This window comes from Rhinatrema bivittatum, chromosome 1, assembly GCF_901001135.1.
Source record: "Rhinatrema bivittatum chromosome 1, aRhiBiv1.1, whole genome shotgun sequence".
Taxonomy (NCBI): Eukaryota; Metazoa; Chordata; class Amphibia; order Gymnophiona; family Rhinatrematidae; genus Rhinatrema; species Rhinatrema bivittatum.
This window is the reverse complement of record NC_042615.1, coordinates 480,050,498-480,077,487: the sequence shown is the minus strand read 5'-3', so window position 1 is coordinate 480,077,487 and position 26,990 is coordinate 480,050,498. Positions and strand designations below refer to the sequence as shown.

General features: G+C 43.2%; 1 protein-coding gene across 1 annotated transcript in view; it reads left to right on the top strand.

Moving 5' to 3' along the window:
- FOCAD (focadhesin) overlaps positions 1–26,990 on the top strand; it is a 788,759-nt gene that overhangs the window by 166,372 nt on the left and 595,397 nt on the right. The window contains exons 7-9 of the mRNA XM_029606912.1: positions 10,046–10,250; positions 18,772–18,978; positions 21,628–21,715. Of these exons, the coding sequence (XP_029462772.1) occupies positions 10,046–10,250; positions 18,772–18,978; positions 21,628–21,715 (500 nt within the window). The remainder of the gene's footprint in view (positions 1–10,045; positions 10,251–18,771; positions 18,979–21,627; positions 21,716–26,990) is intronic.

Below are 26,990 nucleotides of genomic sequence, written 5' to 3'. Positions count from 1 at the left end.
AGGTGCACTTAATACAGAATGACTCCTCAATATTTGCCAACACTTCCAAATAATTGAACAAATCCGTGGCAAGGATAGTATGTCTCTCAGAACACACATCTGTTGGCTAGACTCCTCTCTGTTTGTTGTATATAGTGCTCAGTAATAAACTTATGACACACAAATGGATGGCACATGTCAAGAAATGTCCTGTCATAGGGCCTCATTTTCTAAAGTATCGCAGGTCTGCGATACTTTAGAAAATTGTGCTACTCTGGGGGGGTCCTGCGCTAGCTTGCAGCGATCGCACCGCCGCGGTGCGATTGCTGCCGGCATCGCGCCCAATAACTACACCATAGAAGGAGTAGTTATTGGGTGCGAAATAGCGAGCGAAAAGGGCCTTACCTTTCCGCTCTGCACGCCGTCAGAGCGGAAAGGTAAAGCTATTGCAGGCTTGCGCCAACAGCGCAAGCCTGCAATAGCTTTGGAAAATGAGGCCCATAATCTTGGATTGGCATTTGTATTCCATTAAGTCTGAACATAGACACCTAGTTTCAGGAACTGTCCCACTGGTTGCAGAGGGAAACAAAGTGTATTCACTAAGTAAGAGGGAACAAAAATAGATTTATCGAATGCAACATGTACATTCATGGGGATTAAATGCCAAAATTGAATGGAGCATATTATTTTAACATAAAATGGATAACACTTTACGTGAAAGTGACCAATAAGATTCCGAAAGTCAGCACTCCCCAGTATAAATATAGCATGGCATTTTAATAGCAGAAGATGGCTTCTACCATGAAGGAATGCACTCAGCTATATTTTAAGTCCTTGTAAAGCAATTTTTGATAATGAACTTTGCGTGATAGGTAATAACTTGTCTACACATTGTTGAACAGCTAGGATCTAATTTCATTTGTGCTTTACAGAAAAAGCACAGTTTGAAGCAATCAAACTTTGATAAGAAGCCCCTGATGCAGTGACAAACATTATCATGTCAGGTGTGGTATAAAAAGAAGTACAATTGAAAATTCATGTGGATTCATGTGGATCAATGATTAGATACGACCCTAATATATTGTAAGGTGAACACATTCAAGTAACCTGTATATAGGTTTTATGATGGCCCTTGTTCTAAACATTTACATTATTTAGTGCTGTTACCTATAGTTATTACATGTAAGAAGAAAAGAAAGGAAATATATCAAACACCTTTTTAGGTGATATATGAGTCTTTGCATTTTGACTCAAGTGATTTGTTTAGAAGGGTAATAAAAAAGGACTTGCCAGCATCTGCCACAGACACTTGCTATGACCTTGGCAAGTCATTTTATCTCCTATTACCTTATGTTCCCAATTATACTCTCTGGAGCAGGGATTCAGTGTTTCTGTAGGTGATTTGTTGTAAAGCACCCTGGTTTACTATATTCTATAATGCATCATAATAATTTATATTTCTTTAGCCTGCACAGATCTATCTGGTATGATAACAATATCAAAAGTTATCTGCTATGCAATGTGCAGTCTTTCAAAATAATACCTGCCAAGTAATCATGTTCATTCAGCAACCGTTACAATTATGCTGTTGGAATTTGTTTTAATAATCTGAATAAAGAAAGTGTAAAACAAATTTGAACTTTTAAATTATGATTTAATTGTGTGTTTTATTTGCCTTAACTTATGATAGGCCCAAATCAGCTTTGTCGATCATATGATGCACGTGACCATGCATAGTGCCTGAACATAGACATTGCTTTAGTATTACAATTTCTGAAACTTACAAAAATGACTGCTTGTGGAAAGCACATGTATTCCACTGGGTCTATTAATTGACTTTGAAAAATAACATAAAGGCCATTTTTTACATGACTGTGGGATATTAACACTGGGGGGGGGGGGGGGGGTTGAATGACTCATCCCAGCCCCATCCCAACCCCAAACCCAATTAAGAAAGAGACAATGGTTGGATATATAAAGGCACAGCTTTATTGCCGAACATAATTCCAATTACTTTTCTCTGGGCACACAAGCCTTTTATTACCTGTGACACCAGCTGTGTCACCAACACCTTGCCATCCGCTGTGATCTAAGCAAGACGGCCATACTTTATCCGGCTCCCACTCTGCTACCAAGCAAGGGGTCTATCTGCGTTACCTCAAGTCGGCCCACCAGCTTGAGTACCCCACCACGAGATGAGGAAGTGTTGCTCTTGCCTCATGTCCCCCACCACTTAACTGTGGTCTCCTGGGTCCAAACCGAATAACTTCTCCAGAGCATCCTGAAACGTGGTATTAAAAATGTCATAGCCTATGTCTGATAAATGAATTTTTTTATGGTGTGTATAGACTCTCACATGCTTTGTCTGCTCATTCATGCAAAATCTGTTGCCCCTCCTAGCCTTTGGATCCAGTCTCCAGTTTGACAATTCTCCTTTTTTCTACCTGCCTCCATAATTTTGTTTTGCACCATTTTAGCTGTGGAATGATGCCTGACCATAAGCATGTGTGAGGGAATAATGACGTTAACTCCAGCATGTCTGTCTTTATTGTGTGAATCAGTTGCCTACAGGAAAGGGCCTCGAGATCATTAACACCTAGATGTATTTTTATGGTATCTGGCACAGCAGATATATTCCTTTTATGTCTAATAACTGGTGGTAACTGGTCCCAGTGCGTGCCCATCCTTGAGATCTGAGCCCCGTGAGGAGCCAAACCCAGAGGACTTTGTGCCCTCTTGGCCACCCGGTGGACAAATGAATGTCCGACAATCCAGACCTTCCTATTCCCTATTCATCTGCAATGAAAGTTAATTGTTAGGATTAGCTGCTTGGACGAAATACAATCTAATATAAGCATTTTAAGCATCAGATTTCGATCTCCCAATTCTCTGGTTTGCCTCCATGCATAAGCCTGCTTGTACCATGCTGGTGACTACCCTTATCTGAAAGGAATGGGTCCTGAAGTCCTCCAGGTCCAATCCTAACTTGCCAAGGGCCACATTAAATATCACTGTACTTGGCAAGGGGAACCTTATCAGAGTGAACCAGCAAATATGTATCATCTCTATGCCACACTGCTAAATAAATCTGCAAATTCTTTATTGGGCAAGTAATTTGAGACAGTACATGTTTCAGATATAATTTGGCTCCTCAACCTGCCTGGTCTGTCTTAGACCTGTGCAGCAATATCTGGACGGATTGACCTATGATCTGCACGTTCTGTAACAATTTGCCCATTGTAACCTATGAAAGCGATCACTAGCTTACTCACCCACAAGGCACTGAAGAAGGCCAGGGAAAATGCCAGAGTTAATAAACATGTGGATAAGGGTGAACCGGTAGATATAGTATACTTGGATTTTCAGAAGGCGTTTGACAAAGTTCCTCATGAGAGGCTTCTAGGAAAAGTAAAAAGTCATGGGATAGGTGGCGATGTCCTTTCGTGGATTGCAAACTGGCTAAAAGACAGGAAACAGAGAGTATGATTAAATGGGCAATTTTCTCAGTGGAAGGGAGTGGACAGTGGAGTGCCTCAGGGATCTGTATTGGGACCCTTACTGTTCAATATATTTATAAATGATTTGGAAAGAAATACGACGAGTGAGATAATCAAATTTGCAGATGACACAAAATTGTTCAGAGTTGTTAAATCACAAGCAGATTGTGATAAATTGCAGGAAGACCTTGTGAGACTGGAAAATTGGGCATCCAAATGGCAGATGAAATTTAATGTGGATAAGTGCAAGGTGATGCATATAGGGAAAAAATAACCGTGCTATAATTACACAATGTTGGGTTCCATATTAGGTGCTACAACCCAAGAAAGAGATCTAGGTGTCATAGTGGATAACACACTGAAATCGTCGGTGCAGTGTGCTGCGGCAGTCAAAAAAGCAAACAGAATGTTGGGAATTATTAGAAAAGGAATGGTGAATAAAACGGAAAATGTCATAATGCCTCTGTATCGCTCCATGGTGAGACCGCACCTTGAATACTGTGTACAATTCTGGTCGCCGCATCTCAAAAAAGATATAATTGCGATGGAGAAGGTACAGAGAAGGGCTACCAAAATGATAAGGGGAATGGAACAACTCCCCTATGAAGAAAGACTAAAAAGGTTAGGACTTTTCAGCTTGGAGAAGAGACGACTGAGGGGGGATATGATAGAGGTGTTTAAAATCATGAGAGGTCTAGAACGGGTAGATGTAAATCGGTTATTTACTCTTTCGGATAGTAGAAAGACTAGGGGGCACTCCATGAAGTTAGCATGGGGCACATTTAAAACTAATCGGAGAAAGTTCTTTTTTACTCAACGCACAATTAAACTCTGGAATTTGTTGCCAGCGAATGTGGTTAGTGCAGTTAGTATAGCTGTGTTTAAAAAAGGATTGGATAAGTTCTTGGAGGAGAAGTCCATTACCTGCTATTAAGTTCACTTAGAGAATAGCCACTGCCATTAGCAATGGTTACATGGAATGGACTTAGTTTTTGGGTACTTGCCAGGTTCTTATGGCCTGGATTGGCCACTGTTGGAAACAGGATGCTGGGCTTGATGGACCCTTGGTCTGACCCAGTATGGCATTTTCTTATGTTCTTATGTTAACTTTGAATTAAGATTCACATACATCTGATAAAATATACCACATTTGACAAGTAACTCATGCATGAATAGGACTCCTGGAGTCCTGCGTAGGCCAAACCTTTTTAGCTCAACCAGTTAATATCTTTCTGACCTTGGTTGGGACTTTCCAACTCTGGGCCTATCTAAAGAAGGCCAGTCCTGCCAGTTGTTTGGTCACTGAATCTCTTGACTTGCCTTCATCTTTGGCCGTAGATATATATTGTATAACAAATTTAGCAGGTACAGGCACTTCAACCCATCCACACTCTGTCAAAAAATTATGCATCTTCTCGTATGCTCTACAATACGCAGTCCAGGTGGTTGGGGCTACCGATCTCTGCAAAATGTATCTTGTAGTTTTACTTCAATCCCCCATAGATGTACTGGAACCTGTGTTTCCATTTGGTCTGCTCCTGGAACCTGTTTTCAAAATAAACTCCCTTTAGCACATGACAGAGAATCTGCAACACTGTTATCAATCCCCACTACATGTCACGCCCTTATGATAATATTAAGACACAAACAAGTGAGTACCATCTCACGCAATAACCCTGCCACTTGAGGGCATTTGGTGTCTGTCTGTTAATTACCTCTAGTGCTTTATTGTCGCACCAGAAAACTATGTGCTTTTTCCATAGCTTACTGCTCCAAATTGCCAGCATGACTAAGATGGAGGAAAAATTCTAGGAATGTTATCTTATGGATTTATGCCCGCGTCCACCCAGGCTGTAGGCTATGGCTCGGCACACCATCAATCTTGGCTAAAAAAAACCCAAACCCCCGAAGCATCTGAGTAAATATTCAAGTGCCTGCTGGAAACTGGCTCTGGCCATATAGGCTCTGGCAATATAGAAACCCCACTGAACTCGTACAGAAAGTCTGCCTATATGGGATTTGTCTGGGCCATGGCAGAAATCATTCTGTTTCGGCTTCTTTCGGAAGAGGATGCCAGGCATAAGATGCTGGAGGTTCTCCAGTTTGTCGAAGTCCTGATGGAGGTGGTGGCTGTTCCAGTCCATGAGATCTTCAGGGCGTTACTCCTTAGGATTTGGGAACATCCTATCTCTGTGCCCCCGGTGAATCATAAGGCGGATGCTGTTTATTTAGTACAGCAGGTCTTTGGGGTTTGAGAGGCATCAACTCCCTCGTCAGTTGATCGTAGTGGACTCTACCCTCAAAAATGCCAAGCGTTCCCGCACCCAAGCCTCTGCCCCTCCGTGTTAGGAGCACAGGGTGCTGGATGCGCTGGTTAGAAAGTTGTTTCAGGGCACCATGTTGATCACCCGTGTTGCTTCTGTTCATAACAGAATACTCTAGGAACCTCTACAAACAGGTCCAGGAGTTCTCCAAGTACCTGCTCCAACAGCAGCAGGATGCTTTGTTGGCAGTCATCCAGCAGGGCCTGGAATGTGGCAAACATGAGGTACGCTCCACCTACGACGTGCTTGAAATAGCAGCTAGGGTGGCAGCAGCGGGTATTGGTGCCTGCAGGATGGTTTGGGTCTGAGCCTCTGATCTCTGGCTGGAGGTCCAGGAGAAGCTCACGGACCTGTTGTGTACTGGCGAGAAACTCTTTGGTGATAAGGTGAGGGATGCTGTGGCTGAAGTTGAAGGATCACCATGAGACCCTTCAGTATCTCTCTGCCAGGAAATCTTTGTGGCAGAGCCCGAGAAGTTCCTTTTATCACCAGAGGAGGTATTATCCTCCTGCCTCTCGTGCCTGTTCTCAGTGAGTGGGCTCTAGGGGTTGCCCCAGACAGCAGCGGACCCCAGGCCTCAGCTGACGCCCCAGCGAACCTCACTATAGGGTTTTGACTGACTGCAGGGGAGCATAAGGCAATCAGCCATACTCTCGATTCTGGACCTTCTGGTCAGAGACTGACTACGGTTCTTTGTGGACTGGTGGTCCAGTATCACCTCAGACTGGTCAGTCCTGCTCGTCGAGGGTATCAGTTGAACTTCCTGGGTGTCCCCTCGGACTTTTCCCCTTGCCCCTCTTGGGGTCTGTTCTCGCATCAGGAAATACTTTTGACATAGCTCTTGGCCCTTGTAACAACCAGAGCAGTCAAACCCATTCCACTGCAGCAGAAAGGGCGGGGGTTCTAATCTCGCTATTTCCTGATTCCAAAGAGAACAGGGGGACTCTGTCCGATTTTGGACCTGAGATCCTTGAACAACTTTCTAAGAAGAGAAAAGTTCAAAATGATCTCTCTGGGCACCATGATTCCCTTCCTGCAAAATGATGTGTGCCTCTGAGCTTGAGACCAACATGGAGACGGCAACTGACCCAGAATCCTCTGCTATCATAGCCTTTCTGGCTATGTGAACTTTAAATGCCCTACTGAGCCTGACCTGGAGAAATTCCAAGGACACCTGGACAGCAGTTGAAGCTGGCGACAATTTGTGATGCCTAATTATAGGGTCACAAGAACAGAAGCAATGGTTAGAACCTCAGGCTAGAATGTCATTACAGGGGCATTGGTAACAGGGGCATCTGTAAACACAGCCTAAGATATAACGATTGCCCTGAACAGCAAGATTTTAACTGAACAAAGGATTATCTAAAGAGTGATGGTAAATGGGCCCCAACTTGGAGAACTGGTCAGAGTAATTTAGGGATACTCTATCATACTGTTGACATGACAACCTATGTAAATTATACTCCAGGTGGTCACGCAACTTCAGAATTTCTGACCTAGTACTGTATTGTATTTTACCTATAAAAGAAGGATCAGTTCATATATATGATGAGATGCTGCTTGTCAGTTTGTCAGAGAATGGGCATCCAGCATCTCCCAAGAATACTTATATTGCTCAATAAAAAATTTATACTTTCTACAAAATCTAAGTGTTCTTGTATCCATGGAGAATCGTCATAAGCGTGGTTGGCGCATAATAAAAGAGGGGACTGGCTTTGCTCCCTTGATCTGAAAGACGCATAAGCCCACATCGAAATTTTCCCTGATTTCAGGTAGTATATTTGGTTTGTCATGGGTGAGAGGCATTTCCAATACAGGGTGTTGCCGTTTGGCCTCACCTTGGCCCCACATGTCTTCAAGTGTCTGGCAGTAGTGGGTGCACACCTCCACTGTCTCGGGGTGCAGGTGTTCCCCTACTTGGATGATTTGCTGGTCAAGAGTACCACCCAGGAGGGAGCACTTCAATCCCTGCACTTGACCGGGTGTTGGAGTCCCTGGGGTTTGTCATCAACTACCTGTAGTCCCATCTTACTCCATCATCTCAGTTAAGTTTTATTGGCACCCGGCTGAACAAGGCTCAGGCCAGAGCTTATCTTCCTCGTGATCAGGCGCTCGCACTGGCATCCCTTGCTGGAGTGGTTCACCAGAGCCAGCAGGTCTCGGCCTGCCATATGCTCCGACTTCTGGGTCACATGGCTGCCCCTTGGCTCACTTACATATGTGCAGAGCACAATGGACATTGTGGTCCCAATGGCAGCAGGCTACCCAGGACCTCTACGTACGCATCCATGTTACTCCGGCTCTCCGGACCTCCTTGTTTTGGTGGGAAAACTTGCACAATTTGAAACGGAGGGTTCCATTTCAGTCTCCCTCTACCCAAGTTGTGCTTACCATGGATGCATCCACCTTGGGATGGGGCGCCCATATGGAGGGGCTCCGCACGCAGGGTTTGTGGTCTGCTGAGTTTACTCAGTGCCAGATCAATTTCTTGGAGCTTAGAGCAATCTGTTAGGCGTTTTGGTCCTGATCCAGATCGACAGCCAAGTGACAATATGCTATATCAACAAGTAGGGATGTACAAGGTCATTCCTTCTGTGCCAGGAAGCAGTTCAGATTTGGTCATGGGCTCAGTCCCAGGGCATACTGATATGAGACATGTATCTTGCTGGGATGGAGAATTAGGTGGTGGACCGGCTGAGTCGAGCCTTCCGGCCACATGAGTGGTCCCTGAATCAGGAAGTAGCAGATCAGATTTTCCATCTCTGGGGAACCGTGGGCGTGGATCTCTTTGCCTCCCACTGTAACAGCAAGGTGAAACAATTCTGCTTCCTGTACAGGGGGGTGGCAAACCAGCTTCGGATGCCTTTGCTTGTCATTGGGGCAGGGGCCTTCTGTACGCATATCCTCTGCTTCCTTTGGTTCTGTTGTGCCCATTGGCACCTAGTTGAGTGCGTGTTGGTCTTTCTTGTTGTTCACCCATGTGTGATGACTGCCATCCTGCTTGTCCTAGGAGAAAGCAGAGTTGTTTACTTGTAACAGGTGTTCTCCTAGAACAGCAGGATGTTAGTCCTCACGTAACCTGCCTGCCACCCCGCGGAGTTGGGTTTTTCCTATGTTTATTTTATTTTTTCGTAGTTCTATGTTAAGAGACTGGAGAAGGACCCCTCGTGGACGTGTGGGTAGTGGCATGCTGGGCATGCTCAGTGTGCCTCTTTGACATAAGTTTTCTGTGCTGGGCTCCATCTGATGATGTCACCTATGTGTGGGGACTAACATCCTGCTATCCTAGGAGAACACCTGTTACATGTAAGCAATTCTGCTTTCTTGAATCTTGTTTGCAGTTATAGTCACTACATCTCAAAAAAGATATAGCAGAATTAGAAAAGATACAGAGAAAGGTGACCAACATTTTAAAGGGGATGAAATGATTCCCCTATGAAGAAAAGCTTCAGCTTGGAGAATATACTGCTGAGGGAAGATATGATCGAGGTCTATAGAATGGACAAGTAAATGTTAATCAGTTGTTTACTCTTTTGAAATGTACAAAGACCAGAGGAGACACAATGAAGTTACTAGGTAATACATTTAAAACTAATAGGAGAAAATATTTTTGTACTCAATGCATAATATTCATCTGTCCAGGATATTACTGACCAGCATTTGATTTCTATAAAGACAATCCCCTGAAGCAGAGACTTACCTCAAAACACGTCTCATGTCGGGACTGATGGGATTACTACATATGATAAATAATACAAAGATATGTGGATTTCCAATTTTAATTGCATAAAAAATAACTAAAAAAATTTTTTGTACCGATTATTTAAAAAACAATGAAGGTCTGAGACCAGTAGTGCTTTTGTTCATGTCATCTAAGTGTGATTTTTTTTTGTTAAATTTTGTGCATAGCAGTTTTTCTTGTGACCTTTATATTGATCAGGGAAAGAAGTGCCAGGTGAGCTTTTGAAATATGTCTTTAATACACAATCAGTACATGTGGCCATGATGGGTAATCATGTGCTGTAGTTTTCTTTATTTTTGTATACTTAGTACCAACCCTTCTCCCTAAATTCCTAATTGCCATTTGTTTTACATTTCTGGACATTATTTAATCTTTTTAAATTTATTTTTTGCTCTTTAAAATATTGAGTTTGATGGCATGCACCAGTGTGACCTGCAGGTAATTGATAATTATGGCATTGGAGACTGTAGCCTACATTATCATAATGATTCTTTGCATTGCAGGGCACAGAGCTCCAGTATCTGTATGGTGGCGCCATTTCTCAGGTATCTGTATTGTGAGCCTGCGCAGCTGCGGCAGCACGCCGAACTGCGAATAAGCTTGCTAAAGGTCTTTCTACGGTCAAACAGCCCTAAGGACAGCGAGACGCCTTGTGTATTAGAACAATGCATCCTCCGACTGTTCTGTGGCTTGACACCCCACCTGCAGGTAATATGCAGCTTTGTTCTCCTTTAGTCCTTGTCAAGATAGTTCTTTTTTTTTTTTTTTAAATACATGCATTAAAGCCACTTTTGACCAGTTTCTGAAATGCACTTTAATCTTGCATTATGTTGTAAAGGAAAATAGTGCTATTTATGGGAGGGGGGAAACAACAGGTAGGGGTGGGCACTATGGAAGCCATGTTACATCGAAGACAAATGATGATAGCAGAACTGCATTCACTTAATGACCAAAGTAAAATGATCTTTGATTACAACATGTTTACATAAAGAAGACGCATTTCAGTGCTTGTTTTCTTTCTTTATTAAAATTTGATAATCTGATTTTCAGTAAAATAAAGCCTCTCACTCTCCAAAACCCCCTACCCCCCCCCCCCCCCCAGTTTCCACAAACTGTCATTCCACCCCATCATCATCTTCATCATCAATTAATTCATAGAACACCAGACCAAACTCTCATTTCGAAAAAGGGCTGTCTGCTTTGATTATTAACTTAATATTAGTATCCAAAATGTGGTAAATGATGCTGGATGTAGCTGTTTGATGCCAACTGCATGAAATAGCTCATAGCATAGCAACTTGATTCACAAAATATTTGCTCATCTTTTTCATTATTATTCAGACAAATACATTTTTTAATCTAGAAGGCAGTTTCCAAAACCCTTCTCGCACAAATGGCATTACACACATAATTTTACCTGCTGTGAAAGGAGGCATTCTTAGGGTTGGGGGAGGAGCTTGTAAGTGCATGCGGATTTCTGCTTGATCGAAAGTATGCATTTTCCTGTACTTGGGTTTTTTTCACCCAACCCCCCTGTCTTGTTGAGTCATTTTCACCATAGGCTTTAGCCATGAGCCACAGATGGCAACTCCTTCTGGAATCAGGTACATATGCACTTTTTGTCTGGTCACTAGGTGTTGCCATTGTATGATGTTTGAGGCTCCTAGAGGCTGTGAACACTGCCCCATAACAATCCAAGTCGCAGTCAGCATTGCTTAGATTTTTAAAACAATTACACTAAAAATCCCATGTGTGTGTCATATGGCCCTATTGTGGATGCGCAGTATTGTATGCTGTAGGTATCAGTTGGTGGTATGGGTAGTAATCCATTTTAAATGTGTTGCCTGCTGAGCACTACGAATTTGTCCTTCCTGGTTTTCCTGCAGTGTCATGCAGAATCAAATTCAAAACCTCACATTCCATGATATTTTCAAATAAATCTAATGTATTTGAAAGAGATGAGCAAGGGGGTTGTCTTGGTTTTCTTTGACGGCAAGCAAGGATGGCAGTCCTCTCATGGATGGAGCACAACAAGGAAGATTTTTCTCAAAGCTTCTAGAAGCTTTGGACATGCCTGATCTGTCATCGAGCCCCTTCAGTCTCATCTTTTGTGTGGAGCCTGCAAGTCATAGTTATTGTCTCTTTTACTACTGCAATTTCACTTTGTCTTCAGAATCCACAGGTGCTGCTTTGTGTTGGGCCCAGCAATTGTTTTCACCTTCCTAGTTTTCTTAGATATGTTTTTTGTTCATGTTTTCAAGTTTCCTTTTTTATCAGTTGTGTGATGCACCAGTATCTGTGCATCAAGGTGACATCAATAGGTTTTTTTTGCTTAAAAATCGAGTCATTTGGTTTTTCCTTGTTAATTTTTCACCTGGTGCCTCAAAAGAAGAAGGCTAGTGACTTCAACAAGTACTCCCTTGTTTAAGCCATGTCTATCATGGATCCTCGTGATAAATGTGGCCTTTGCCGCCTAGGGGATGACCACAATGTCTTGGTCTTGGTCTGCACCCTGTTCGGGACTGTGACCCTTGGAGGATGTCATTCCCTGTGGAACTCATGGTAAAGCTCTTTGGGACTGGCCCATCTGCATTAGAGGCAGAGGAACCTAGAAGCTGCACTGACCATTAGTAGTAAATTGATATCAGAGAGGATTTGGTCCCTACTACTACTACTGTTGCTGCTGCTGCTGCTACTCGACGTATGCAGCACAGTCCAAAAGACATGTAAGAGACAATCTCTGCTTCATTACAGCTTACAGACTAATCAAGACAGACATATGGGGCAGAAGAGACTTGGGGAATTTATTAGGACCATAATTACAAATTAATGAGGCTGTACGCAGGACAATCAGAGGTTAAGATATAAAAGCAGCCCCCAAAAGATGTGGTTTTAGATGGGATTTAAATAAGGCAAGAGGGGGGGAGTATAATGTGCCAGCTCTGGAAGTCAATTCCAAGTATATGGTGCAGCCAGGTGGAAAGCATGGAGTTGGGAATTGGTGATAGAGGAGAAGGGCATAGATAGGAGTGAATTGCCTAATGAGCAAAGTGCACAAGGAGGAGGGGTACAGAGAGATAAGAGAGGAGAAATAGTGAAGAGTTTCAGAAAAAAGTAAGAGGAGTTTGAACTGTATGCGGGAATGGATTGGGAGATAATGTAGTATTTTGAGATGAGGGATTATCTGGGTGTAACGATTTTAGCAAAAGATAAATCACACAGTTAATTTTGGAGAGATTGTAGTTGGGAGAGATGGCTCACTGGGAGCCCTGTGAGGAGCAGATAAGAAGGGATGGATTTTGGTGGTGATAAGGAGAAAGAAATGGCACATTTTAGCAGTTTTGGAATTGTGTAAAAAAGGAGAGAGAAGAGTTGAAGATGACTCCATGGTTATTGGCTGAAGGGACTGGAAGAATTACAGAATTATCCACAGAAATAGAGAAAAGAGGAAGAGGGGATGTGGGATTATGGGAAAAGATAAGGAACTCTGTCTTGGACATGTTGCGTTTAAAGTGGTGGTGGGACATCCAGGCAGCAATGTCAGACAAGCAGGCTGAGATTTGGGACTGGATTCCTGATGACATTTTTGGTGTAGAGAGAGAAATCTGGAAATCAGAATAAAGTTGGTATTGAAAGCCATGAGAGGAAATTAGAGCACCAAGGGAATTAATATACAGAGAGAGGAGGGCACAAGCCAGAACCCTGAGGCACACCAGTTGATAGTAGGATGTCAGTAGAGGAGGATTTGCCAGAGGAAATACTAAAAGTGCAATGGGATAGGTAAGAGAACCAAGACTAGACAGAGTCCCAAAATCCAAGTGAGGACAGAGGTCAGGGAAGGACTGGGGAAGTGAACTATCACCTTCCACCTCCTACCTGAAGAAAGCACAGGGTTCTGCTTCTTTGGTGTCTGCAAAATGGTGCTCTGGTGACATTACATGAGTGAAGGCGAAGAACATAAGAATTGCCATACTGGGTCAGACTTGAAGATCCATCAAGCCTAGTATTCTTTTTCCAGCAGTGGCCAATCCAGGACACAAGTATGTGGCAGGATCCCACATAGAAGAGAGATCCCATACTGCTAATATTCAGGGATAAGTAGTGACTTTCCCCAAATCTATTTGGTTAATATGTTTTTGGACTTCTCTAAGAGCTTCTCCAAACAGTTTTTAAACCCAGCTACACTTAACTGCCTTTATCACATCCTCTGGCATTGAGCTCTCTCATTGTGCAATGCCAGGAATTTTTATGTTCTGGAAGCTGCCATGAATCGCCTGAAGTATTCTCATGGAGAGCTAATTCTCTTTTACACACCCACGAATCATATTGGTCTCCAGGGGTCCAGATGTCATCCACTGATTTACATCTGTATCCAGGAAGATGTGGCCTCCCCTCTTGCTTTCCAGTCTATGCTGGGATTGGCAATTTTGAGGAGTAGCTGGACCCAAAGACTCAGGAGGCCCTGGAAAGTAAAATTAGAAGCATCATTGCGTTGGTATCTACAGCATCGATGTGTCTTCAGTCCTATGTCCATTCCCTGTTGGAAACTCTTGAGACTTGGCAGTTGGGCCCTGATGCCAATTCTGGAAGGGGATTGACATTGGTAACCGCCACACCGATGTTGATATCTAGCACATTAGAGGAGGAAGCTTCATCAGGATCTAGGCCCCAACAGACAACCACTGCCCTCTTGGAGGCCTTCAGCCTAATTTTAAAATGAGCATGGTGTGCCCATACACATGCGAATTGGTGCGCAAGCGGAGATACACTGGAATTTTAAATCGTGTGATCTTGTGCAGATATGATTTAAAATACGCCTACCATGCATAAATATGCTCTTAATTTTAAGAGGTTACTCAAACAAACCTACTTCGCGTGTCTTCCATAGGACTTTGTTGGCTTTAACATGGATTTTAAAAAATGCTCGCACAAGGGGCATTCCTAGTTTTTCCAGTTAGTCCACCAGTCTGCCCAGTCAAGATCAAGATCTTCCAGTCTCCTCTGGTTTTTCATCCTGCAAACCCCTCAGTTGATCTGGACCCCTCACTCTGTCCTGTAAGCTGTAAAACGTGAGATCTACAGATGATGATGAAATGCTAATAGAATAATTTCTAACAGTGTATTTGCTTTTTTTGACCTCCACAAACTGACCTGAAGATTTCAACATATTTTCCACATAAAATTGAATGGATTCTGTTATTTTCCACCTTCTCCCCACCCACCAAAAAGAAACAATGCACAAAGGAAGACTGTCAGGGTTAGTAAAATGGGAATGACTGTTGTTTATCCCAGCTATGTGAGCAAAATATACAAATCAAAGTGACGGGTTTGGTTTGTCTTATTAACTTCCACTAGCACTGCGAAAAAATAAACACATTCCATTCCATTGTATGCTATACCATTATTTCAGTTCTTTAAGAATGTTAGAAAAATAATTTGCAAAATTCCTAAAAAAAAAAGAAAAAAGAAAAAGGTAAGGTATCATTCAGTAATGTAAAAATATTAGGATGCCAAAATCCTTTTTCACAAAAAATTATTCTTCTACCACACCTGCCATGGTATTGTATTTTTATAAATATGCTTTATATAGACCGTACCCAGTTAATTATAATTTTTTCATGCCCTCTTGGACGTTTTTCTTCAAACACACTTACCTTCCAGTTCCTGTGACTATTGGTCTCATTTTGGTATCTAGTCTTTGATGGATTATACGACAGCTAAAGGCAGGGGCAACAGAAGTGCCACACTCAAAATCAGGACCATGCTTCTCCAATATTATTGCTTCTCAGATAATGGAGGCAGTATTTGCAAAAGCTTATTCAGAAGAAGAATAATTGTGTCATGGATACCCCGAATCACAGGATATTTAACAGCTAGAGGCTGAAGAGAATTTGGTGTCTTTAATCAATAGCATCTTAGCCTCCACTGAGGAGGTAAAGGAGACAGATGATATTGATAAGGCTGAGATTATACACAGCAAGGGAGAAGACCAACTCCAAGCTTGCATAGCGATCCCCTTTCCCCTAACTATGCCATAGGGAAATAACACCAGACCTTCTTTAGTAATTTCCTCTGGTTTCTCCCTGCCTAAGGCTTTATACCAATTTGGTTGGTGCCCTTTACCCCTTATTTGGAGTTTTTGCCATTGTGGGTGATTGCTTTGTACTTCTCATGTTGCTTTGGTGTTGTCAAGTCACTCTTTCTGCTGTTTGATCCTTTATCACTGCCTTGGGTTTTTTGCTGATTATTTTGATGATTTGTTCCCTGTTCATGGTGCCTTGAGCTGTCATGCTACACTTGGTGCTGCTTTGCCCCTCTCATGTAGCCTTGGGGGTGGGAGAAATCATGGCCTTATTTTTGGTGCCCTTTATCTCAGTTTTGGAGCTTTGATGTGTTCCAGCCACTATTGCTGCTGACTAAGGTAAATAATTGTGTGGTACTCTGCCATGGGTATCCTAATGGGATGGGTCATGAGACCATGGCTCAACCAAAATCTGGCTCTTCTCACAATTGCTGTGGGAGATCCAGGGCTGGTTCTGGAAGCTATAGGTGTTCTGCGGCAGGAAGAATAAGAGCATCGGCCGCTTCCTCCACATCTGCAGCTCTGGGCCCAATTGCTACTTTGAACTACACGAGATTCTGTACAGCCGTAAGGTTCAAAGCATGTGCCAGAGGCACCATATCTTTCCTCTTCCTGCTGCTGATCAGGATTGGGATCTGGTGGAGAAAGGAAGAAAGACTGGGAGGGTGGGGCAGGCATTGAGAGAGAGAGAGAGAGAGAGAGAAAGGGTATGGGTGGAAGAGGGGAGAGAGAGAGAGACCCCATTGGGGAGGAGGGAAGGTGACAGAGGCCTTTCCACTCCCTCTGTACTTTGCAATCTATTTGTGTGTGAAGATAAACTACTTAAACAGAGCAGGAGCATCTATAGAAAATAATTGGGTATCTTTGTTAGTATATTTTATTACCAGCATTAGTAGCATGGGATTTATTTAATGTTTGAGTACTTGTATCCAGGATTGGCCATTGTTGGAAACAGGATGCTGCATTTGATGGACCCTCGATCTGAGCCAATATGGCAAGTTCTTATGTTCTTAAATATACTTCTGTTATTGGTTTGTCTATCTGTAATGTGGTGTTAAGGTAGGAACTAGTGGTGCTGGAAGTTGCAGGACTAGAAGCTACCACTTCCCCTATCCCCAGTGCAGCTTGGCCTCCTCTTTCCCCAGTCTGCTCTGCTCTCTGTCTTATCCCCAGTTTGGCCAGTTTTGCGCTTCCCTTCCCTTCTCCACTGCCTTTGTAGATCTTGTGGCTCATACTGCAAGGCTGGTCCTGTGTGACAGAGGAAACTGATGCTGCGGGCAGATCATACTGAGGATTGTTGGGAGGGTAGAGTGTGCTAGTGATCAGAGAATGGGTGGTTAGGCCATACAAGGGATTGGAAGAGGGTAGGGCATAAGGTACCAGAGATTGAGGGGAGGGCAAGTGAGTACCGGGGAGGGGGGGGGTGGAGGAGAATGGAAACCAAACTTTGAGTGGGTGGCTGAGAAACAAAGAGGGTTGAGAGAGAATAAATCCATAAGGGAAAGGACAATAAGGCAGAGGGAAAGAGGACCCAAGAAGAGAAAGCAGGGAGAAGGAGAGAGGACCTGGGATAAGGGGAGTGGAAGGGGTAGAAGCCCCCTAAGTAGGGGAGAGGATGATGGAGAGGGAAAAATGATCCGGGATGTAGGGAGATGGGAGAGAGAGGCCCAGTTACTGATTGGAGAGAGGGGAAGAGAGAGGACAGGAAATGATGGAAGTTGATGAGGGAGAGGACTGGAGATGGGCCAGGGGTGGGCAGGGGTGAGAGAGAATGAGAGGACCCTGGATTTTGGGGGTGGGAGGCTGGCTGTAAGGAGGGGGATGAGGAAAAAAGAAAAGAGCAAGCAGTAAGGATAGGAAGAGGAGGCAAGGAGGAAGAGAAGAAAGAAGCAAAGTAGGAGAAGGAGGCAGAAAGAGAGAAAGAAGAGAGAATTAAAATATGCAGTTGAAAAAGGAAGAACAGTGCTGAAACAGAAAAGAAAAAAGGGATAACAGAGAGGGAACACCCCCTCTTCCCACAACAAAGACGACTAGAGAAAGAAGAAAACAAACTTTTTTCCTTACAATTTACTTTTATTTTGCATTTTTAGGGGTCTGCTTTCCCTTATTCATGTCTTCTGCTTTATTAGAATATGTTTTGTGTTATTTTTTTGTTTAGTTTTTGTTGGTGAACAAATGTAGAAAATGCAGAGGTTGATGACTTTCAACTTTGAGCAAACAGTAGTTTTCAAAGTCAGATTCAATGAATCTGTCTGCTGGGGCAAGGATGCCTTCAAAATACCCCCCACTTTGTCCGCAGTGTATGTAAGATTAGCATCGCCTACTAAGTTTTTAGTTTGAATATAGACAGAAACATTTCGTTATATATCAGTTCACACCATAAGACAGTTAATTGGCCATTTGTACAGGTTTTACTTTCAAACCAGAGCTCTTTTTCCTCTGGATAAGGCTACGTCTGTACCTTTGCTTGTCATAGTTTAAAGGGTTTCTATTCTTTCTTATTTTTTTCTTTTCACTTTTTCTTTCTTAGCTTTGCCTTTTTTTTTTTTTAATCTTGCTTCACTTTGAAGCTGCTCTTAAAATATATGCGTGTAACAGCCAGCCACTGGTATAGAAAACAAACAAATGAAAATTTGATGGTCAGTGGCCAGCTTTTCTCTTGCTTGACAGAAGGTCCCCAACTCAAACAGATGGTCCAGTGCTTTTAATCTCTCTCCTTGCAGTTAATGCCAACATGGCCTCCATAGCCTGGATATCCGCTCCAGACCTTTGATCAGAGCAGCTGTGCCCATATCGAGCCTGAATTTTGAGAGGTGGTTCATCTCTCACACATTGCTCCTACTGAGAGACCCTGCCAGTTTATTCTCCTTTTTTTTTTTGTGTGACTGCCAAATATGAGTACCGACCCTGTCAACTGAAGTAAACTCTGCTGAAATTCAATTTCTTGCTGGAGAAAAATAAGTTGAATTTTGTGAAAGAAACGTCTCGTTCATTTTCAATTCAAAATGGGATATATGCGAGCCTCTGTTACTGAAAATCTGTGGTGCCATGTTGATTATAGTTGAAATGAAAACTAATTTGCCAAATTGTGCCTCAGAACTATCCAGGAACATTGTTCCAGGTGAAAAATGCCCTTGTTCTCTACAGCTAAACGATTTGATGCAAGTCACAGAAGTAGCGATGTTTCTTGAGGAGTTGTCAGCGGCTCTTCAGCGCTACCCCACTTTCTGGAATACTGAGCTGTGTCAGCTGTCTCTGCAGCTTCTGTGTGTCAGCGAGGTCAGCCTGAGGGTAGCAGGAGATTGTTCAACCTTGATCCGTGTGATAGAGAGAAATGCCAGCCTTTTGAAAGAGGTAAGAGGTGGTCAAAATTCATTTATCGGTAGCCATGGTCTAGGCTTCCTCTTCTGGAGCTTTATTGTGAACCTATCTGTTTAGTCTGCTGTAATGGTGTGACTATGTGCATTCCAGCCACATATTACTACACTATGGGGTAGATTTTAACAGAAGCGCACGTGGCGTACCTTTCCCCCGACCTTTCCTCCCGCCCTTTTCCCCCTACCTTTTCCTTTACTTTTTTTTTTTTTCATCTGCGAACTTACTTCAGCCCTGGGCTGAAGTAAGTTGTGTGCACTGGCTGTCTGCCGGCGTGCGATCCCCGGCACAGCGGCAAATATGGCCGCTATGCCGGTAGCCTGACCCCGCCCCGGGACTTACACGCGCGTCGCCGGGCCTTTTTAAAATAGGCCCAGCGCGCGTAAACCCTTTTAAAATACTGCCCTTTGTTTTTAAGCACAAGGTAGAGTTTCTGGTGTCCTTTCAAATATTAGACTTGCAGGTAAAAAATAATAATTAAAACACACATTAACAAACACAGGCCCTGGTTTCCTAAGCTTTTTTTTTTTTTCTCATAGACACAGAATAGAGGGGAAAAAAAGCTTTAGTAAGTGGAGTGCACAGTGTTTGGAAAAGAGAACATCCTAATATTCAGTAAGGCTCAGTTGTTACTGTGCACTTTACAGTGAGTATGTGAATACTGTTGTTCTAGTGTGGTTTTTTCCCCCCCTAAACTTCCCTCGAGATAGACATTTTGGGGCGGATTTTACGCGCGTAACCCTTAAAACCCCCCCCCCCCCCCCTGCGTGCGCCGAGCCTATGTCCCTGGGCTTGCAAAAATGGGCGGGGCCGTGGGCATATCTGGGGGCATGGCGGCGGTTCGGGGGCATGGCCGAGTGCCCCCCGACACAGCGGCCTGTGTCGGGGCCTGCTGCACCGGCAGACAGCCAGCGCGCGCAAGTTACGCGGCGTAACTCAATAAAATAAGGTAGGGGTGGATTTAGGTAGGGCTGGGGGGTGGCTTAGATAGGGGAAGGGAGGGAAAGGTGGGGGGGGGGAAAACAAAAAAAAAAGTTCCCTCCAAGGGAGCTCCGATTTTGGAGTGGCCTTGGAGGGAACGGGGAAAGCCATCGGGTCTCCCCTAGGGCTCGGTGCGCGCAAGGTGCACATGTATGCACCCCCTTGCGCGCGCCGACCATGGATTTTATAACATACGCGCTGCAGCGTGCGCATGTTATAAGATCGGGTGTACGTTTTTGCGCGCTGGGTAGCGCGCACAAATGTACCCCCCGTGCGTAATTTTAAAAATCTGCCCCTTTGTGATTGATAGGGAGCTGTGCTGGGCTGCTTATTCATTTTTTTTGCTTTCACTTATAAATACATATTCTAGAAGTATAAATAGAGATGTTGCTAATTGGCAACAGGTAATCCAACGGGACTGGTAAACTGTGGCTTTAGGGTGAGACTCTGTTTTTAATAATAACTGTTTTATATGTATTTTATTTACTTCGATGCAATTTTTTTTTTTTTTTTGCATTTTCCATTGTGGCCTTGGACACTTTGTAGCTGTTCATCATTTCAAGTACTGTCAGCCTGCAGTTTGCAAGCTTTCAGAAATGACTGATGTACAATGATTACAGGAAGGGGAGATCACAACATTGTGCATAAAACTCTTTCAATCTGGTTTATAGTGAACTAAGCAGAATGGCCTAAAACCATAGATAACGAACCTATGATAGGTGTTCCCAAAGTGGGAGGCCTTTCTAGCTGCTCTGCCTTACTCTGGTGAGCAGTGCCTTCAGCAAAAAAGCTCAGCTCTTTCACCCTTCCAGCGCTTCCATCTTCCCTAGTTGTCCGTTATGCAGGTGAAGTTCTTGCACCAAAATTCAGCCGCCCAGTGTTTCCTTGTCAGTTCCAGTGACTTCTGGTGACAATATGAGTATGGAATAAGCGCTGAAACCAGAAGATGGATTTGGAAGGAGAAAATCATGGGACGCAAGACATGAAACGTGGGGGTGGGTGGGGTGGATGGAATAGGGGAAAACAAGCGCTAGGGTGTTGGAAAAATGGCAGGAACAAGAGAGCAAGGTGAAAGCATGGAAAATCAAGGAGACGGAAACATGGAGTTACAGAGATTTGGACCTGCCTTTATAAGGCAAGGTTTCCACATACTGGATTCTGGGGATAAACTTGACTGCTGTTCATGTCTTCCAACTTCAGCTTAACTTACTGCTGACTTTGAAGAGCGGAGCCTTCCTTCAGACCTTACTTAGCAGTTTGATAAGTCATATTTTTTCTTGCCTTTTTTTTTTTTTAAGAAGAGGGGGGGGGGGGGGGGGGAAAGAAAATTCCCAGGGCTAAATCTGTTGTTAGCTCATTCTTGCGATAGTCTTGGGAAGTCTTTGTGTATACTTTCCTGGAAAGAAAAAGAATTGCTTTCAGAGTATGCACTTGTGGTGCGCTAAAAAAAAAACAAACCCTAAAACAAAACTGGCTAGTACATCCTGCACACAGACAGCAGGAATTATTGGTGCCATCTGCCTCTTGTCATTATTGCTACAGCAGAATAACACAGCTATCCCTCCAAAAAGCAGGAATTGCTGTTTTCTTTCTTGTATTTGCAAAAGTGGCGTATTGAATTCTTAATTTAGCATTGTGTCTCTTTAGGACTTTCCATCTGACCAGGTTCTTATTGGTGCGGCTGTGCTTTTGCTGCAGACTCCAGCAAGTCAGCAGAAGCCAATCTTGACCTTAGGTAAGAGGGTCCTACTTTAAAAAAAAAAAAAAAAATGGTCATACAGTCTGATTTTGGATACTTGTAAAACTTTTCTTGTCCAATAGAGCCTTGCTACTGCTTTATTCAAGACAATATTTATGTATGTATGTATTTATAGTTTACATTTTTACACCATCTAATATAGCAATATGTGGCCCTACAATACATAATAGAAATAATCTCAATAAATAAATTAAACTCAAATGAAAACACAAACCTGAGCTAAAAAATTCTAACTTATCCCTATCAATTAAAAAGCAGAATAAAAATACAAACAAAAAACACACTTTGAAATGTTTGTATGCTAATGCCAGAAGTCTAAGAAGTAAGATGGGAGAATTAGAATGTATAGCAGTAAATGATGACATAGACTTAATTGGCATCTCAGAGACATGGTGGAAAGAGGATAACCAATGGGACAGTGCTATACCGGGGTACAAATTATATCGCAATGACAGAGAGGAGCACTCGGGAGGAGGTGTGGCGCTTTATGTCCGGGATGGCATAGAGTCCAACAGGATAAACATCCTGCATGAGACTAAATACAAAATTGAATCTTTATGGGTAGAAATCCCTTGTGTGTCAGGGAAGACTACAGTGATAGGGGTATACTACCGTCCACCTGGTCAAGATGGTGAGATGGACAGTGAAATGATAAGAGAAATTAGGGAAGCTAACCAAATTGGTGGTGCAGTAATAATGGGAGACTTCAATTACCCCAATATAGACTGGGTAAATGTATCATCGGGTCACGCTAGAGAGATAACGTTCCTGGATGGAATAAATGATAGCTTTATGGAGCAATTGGTTCAGGAACCGACGAGAGAGGGAGCAATTTTAGATCTAATTCTCAGTGGAGCACAGGACTTGGTGAGAGAGGGTAACGGTGGTTGGGCCGCTTGGCAATAGTGATCATAATATGATCAAATTTGATTTAATGACTGGAAAAGGAACAGTGTGCAAATCCAAGGCTCTCGTGCTAAATTTTCAAAAGGGAAACTTTGATAAAATGAGAAAAATTGTTAGAAAAAAACTGAAAGGAGCAGCTACAAAAGTAAAAAATGTCCAAGAGGTGTAGTCATTGTTAAAAAATACCATTCTAGAAGCACAGTCCAGATGTATTCCACACATTAAGAAAGGTGGAAAGAAGGCAAAACGATTACCGGCATGGTTAAAAGGGGAGGTGAAAGAAGCTATTTTAGCCAAACGATCTTCATTCAAAAATTGGAAGAAGGATCCAACAGAAGAAAATAGGATAAAGCATAAACATTGGCAAGTTAAATGTAAGACATTGATAAGACAGGCTAAGAGAGAATTTGAAAAGAAGTTGGCTGTAGAGGCAAAAACTTACAGTAAAAGCTTTTTTAAATATATCCGAAGCAGAAAGCCTGTGAGGGAGTCAGTTGGACCTTTAGATGATCGAGGGGTTAAAGGGGCACTTAGAGAAGATAAGGCCATCGCGGAAAGATTAAATTATTTCTTTGCTTCGGTGTTTACTGAAGAGGATGTTGGGGAGGTACCCGTAATGGAGAAGGTTTTCATGGGTAATGATTCAGATGGACTGAACCAAATCACGGTGAACCTAGAAGATGTGGTAGGCCTGATTGACAAACTGAAGAGTAGTAAATCACCTGGACCGGATGGTATACACCCCAGAATTCTGAAGGAACTAAAAAATGAAATTTCAGACCTATTAGTAAAAATTTGTAACTTATCATTAAAATCATCCATTGTACCTGAAGACTGGAGGATAGCAGATGTAACCCCAATATTTAAAAAGGGCTTCAGGGGCGATCCGGGAAACTACAGACCGGTTAACCTGACTTCAGTGCCAGGAAAAATAGTGGAAAGTGTTCTAAACATCAAAATCACAGAACATATAGAAAGACATGGTTTAATGGAACAAAGTCAGCATGGCTTTACCCAGGGCAAGTCTTGCCTCACAAATCTGCTTCACTTTTTTGAAGGAGTTAATAAACATGTGGATAAAGGTGAACCGGTAGATATAGTATACTTGGATTTTCAGAAGGCGTTTGACAAAGTTCCTCATGAGAGGCTTCTAGGAAAAGTAAAAAGTCATGGGATAGGTGGCGATGTCCTTTTGTGGATTGCAAACTGGCTAAAAGACAGGAAACAGAGAGTAGGATTAAATGGGCAATTTTCTCAGTGGAAGGGAGTGGACAGTGGAGTGCCTCAGGGATCAGTATTGGGACCCTTACTGTTCAATATATTTATAAATGATCTGGAAAGAAATACGACGAGTGAAATAATCAAATTTGCAGATGACACAAAATTGTTCAGAGTAGTTAAATCACAAGCAGATTGTGATAAATTGCAGGAAGACCTTGTGAGACTGGAAAATTGGGCATCCAAATGGCAGATGAAATTTAATGTGGATAAGTGCAAGGTGATGCATATAGGGAAAAATAACCCATGCTATAATTACACAATGTTGGGTTCCATATTAGGTGCTACAACCCAAGAAAGAGATCTAGGTGTCATAGTGGATAACACATTGAAATCGTCGGTGCAGTGTGCTGCGGCAGTCAAAAAAGCAAACAGAATGTTGGGAATTATTAGAAAGTGAATGGTGAATAAAACGGAAAATGTCATAATGCCTCTGTATCGCTCCATGGTGAGACCGCACCTTGAATACTGTGTACAATTCTGGTCGCCGCATCTCAAAAAAGATATAATTGTGATGGAGAAGGTACAGAGAAGGGCTACCAAAATGATAAGGGGAATGGAACAACTCCCCTACGAGGAAAGACTAAAGAGGTTAGGACTTTTCAGCTTGGAGAAGAGACGACTGAGGGGGGATATGATAGAGGTGTTTAAAATCATGAGAGGTCTAGAACGGGTAGATGTGAATCGGTTATTTACTCTTTCGGATAGTAGATAGCCTAGGGGGCACTCCATGAAGTTAGCATGGGGCACATTTAAAACTAATCGGAGAAAGTTCTTTTTTACTCAACGCACAATTAAACTCTGGAATTTGTTGCCAGAGAATGTGGTTAGTGCAGTTAGTATAGCTGTGTTTAAAAAAGGATTGAATAAGTTCTTGGAGGAGAAGTCCATTACCTGCTATTAAGTTCACTTAGAGAATAGCCACTGCCATTAGCAATGGTTACATGAAATAGACTTAGTTTTTGGGTACTTGCCAGGTTCTTATAGCCTGGATTGGCCACTGTTGGAAACAGGATGCTGGGCTTGATGGACCCTTGGTCTGACCCAGTATGGCATTTTCTTATGTTCTTAACATAAACCATGCAGAGAGATCAACTTAATTCAGCTATACAAAATGAGTAGACTAAAAAAAGCAGTAAAAGAGAAATTATATTGCCAAAAATAGCAATGTATTGATTTAGAATACAATGAGAAGACCCAGGTCTTAATCTTACAAAAGTTAAATAATCATCTGGAATTCCTTTCTCTTTAGGAAAGACATTCCTTATCAGTATGTCTAGAGAACATTTGGTTTTCCAAACTAGAGCTTTGATGCATTTATTAGTTAGCAAAGTGAAAAGCCCTTCACTGCCAAGATCACAGCTAGAATTCATTCTGTCACTTATATGAAAGCAGTTTACATTAAAATAAAAATAATCTACAGTAATAGTAAAACAATATTTTAAACTTAGACATGAGCCAATGAGATAAAAACAAGGATACATCCAGATCCATACATAAATGAAGCATTACATATCACTCAAAATATCACTACTAATAAAATGTACATTCAAGGTTAAATATAGGACCAAAATCTAGCAAATAACATTTAAAATTTATGCATTAAAAGCCTGTTGGATAGTCAGGTTTTCACTCCCTTTCTAAATTTAGAAAAATTGGACTGCACAAATTTCTTTTGGAATTTCACGGTAGTGGAGCATAAAAACTAAAAGTTAGGGTGTCTCATTGTATTGTTTTGAGTCTGGATTCTCTTGAAGATACAACTCTAAAATCTGTGAGAATTGTAAAGATCTTCCCAGTACATATGAAGTAAGCAAGTTTGCTAGGTATTGTGGATCATCTCTGCGGATAGGTTTAAAAATCAAGCTCAAAACTTTAAATTTAAACTTTCCTAGCGTGTAGCAGATGGACTCAGAACCAATGGGTATAGTGTACTCATGCTAGCAGTTGGAGACGGATCAGATTTCAATCTGACGTCAGCCCCTAGTACATATACCCCTGCAGGAAGTGCAGATCCCCAGTATTTTCCGTCTCCAAAGCAGTTAGGAGCTATCTCACGCTCGCTGAGCGTTCTACCAAATTTTAAAGAAAATTCCTACCTGAAGACGAGCCCCGCACTCCTGCGGTGATACCCTCGGGTCCCTCCCCCAGTTGAGTTTTCCGAGGTGATTTCCATGGTCCCTCCGAGGTAAGAGTCTCGGTCTGGTGGCCGAATCGCGGCAGGGACCTAGCCCCCGAGTGAGAAGGGCTCGGGCGCGGCATAGAGGCAGCCTCGGTCCGGAGCCGTTCACGGCGAGGACTTAGCCCCTGAGCGAGACGAGTTCGGGCGCGGCTTAGAGGCAGCGGGTGCACCCTCAAAAGCGGCGGTGAAGGTAGTTGCCCTCTCCCCCTGCAGCCGGAGACCGCCCGGGACGAGACTGGGAAGCGCCGAAGATAAGGTAAGGTAGAAATCTTTACTTGTGCCGGTCTCCGAGGATTGAGGACGAGCGCAGGCCATCGGCCGAAGCCAGCGCCACCGGGTTGATCCACCCTAGCAGGGCCAGACCCCGGCATTTCCAAGGGCTTCCCACGTGGAGACCCTCCGAGGTAGTCGCCATCTTGCCCGCATGGTCGCCGTCGCCATCTTGGTTTAATCTCGCCGTTCTCATCGCCGCCGGCCGAGCGCACAAAATTACCTGTGCGCAGAAACCTACTTCTGCGCCTAAGTTACACGCGCAAGAACACTCAGATGCATAAGCGGCATGCGCAAGTCCTGGTCGCACGGACTACGCACACTCGACTACCGGCGCGCACATCCGGGGTTAAGCGCACAGATACGCGCACAACCCGAATTAAGTGCACTAATACGCGCTCAAGTCCACGCACGCGACCAGGTGCTCCGGAGCGAAACATGTACGCGCAGGCAACCTCGACGCCGCTAGGATCTGAAGTAAAATCCCTAGGCCTCTGTTCAGCATGCCACCTCAGGGCCGCCCAGAGCCAGGAAGCTGACGCTCTATGCACCCTATGCGAGGAGGCCCTGGGAGATCCCCCACAAGCTCAGACTCGCCCAGGGCTGGGGACTAGC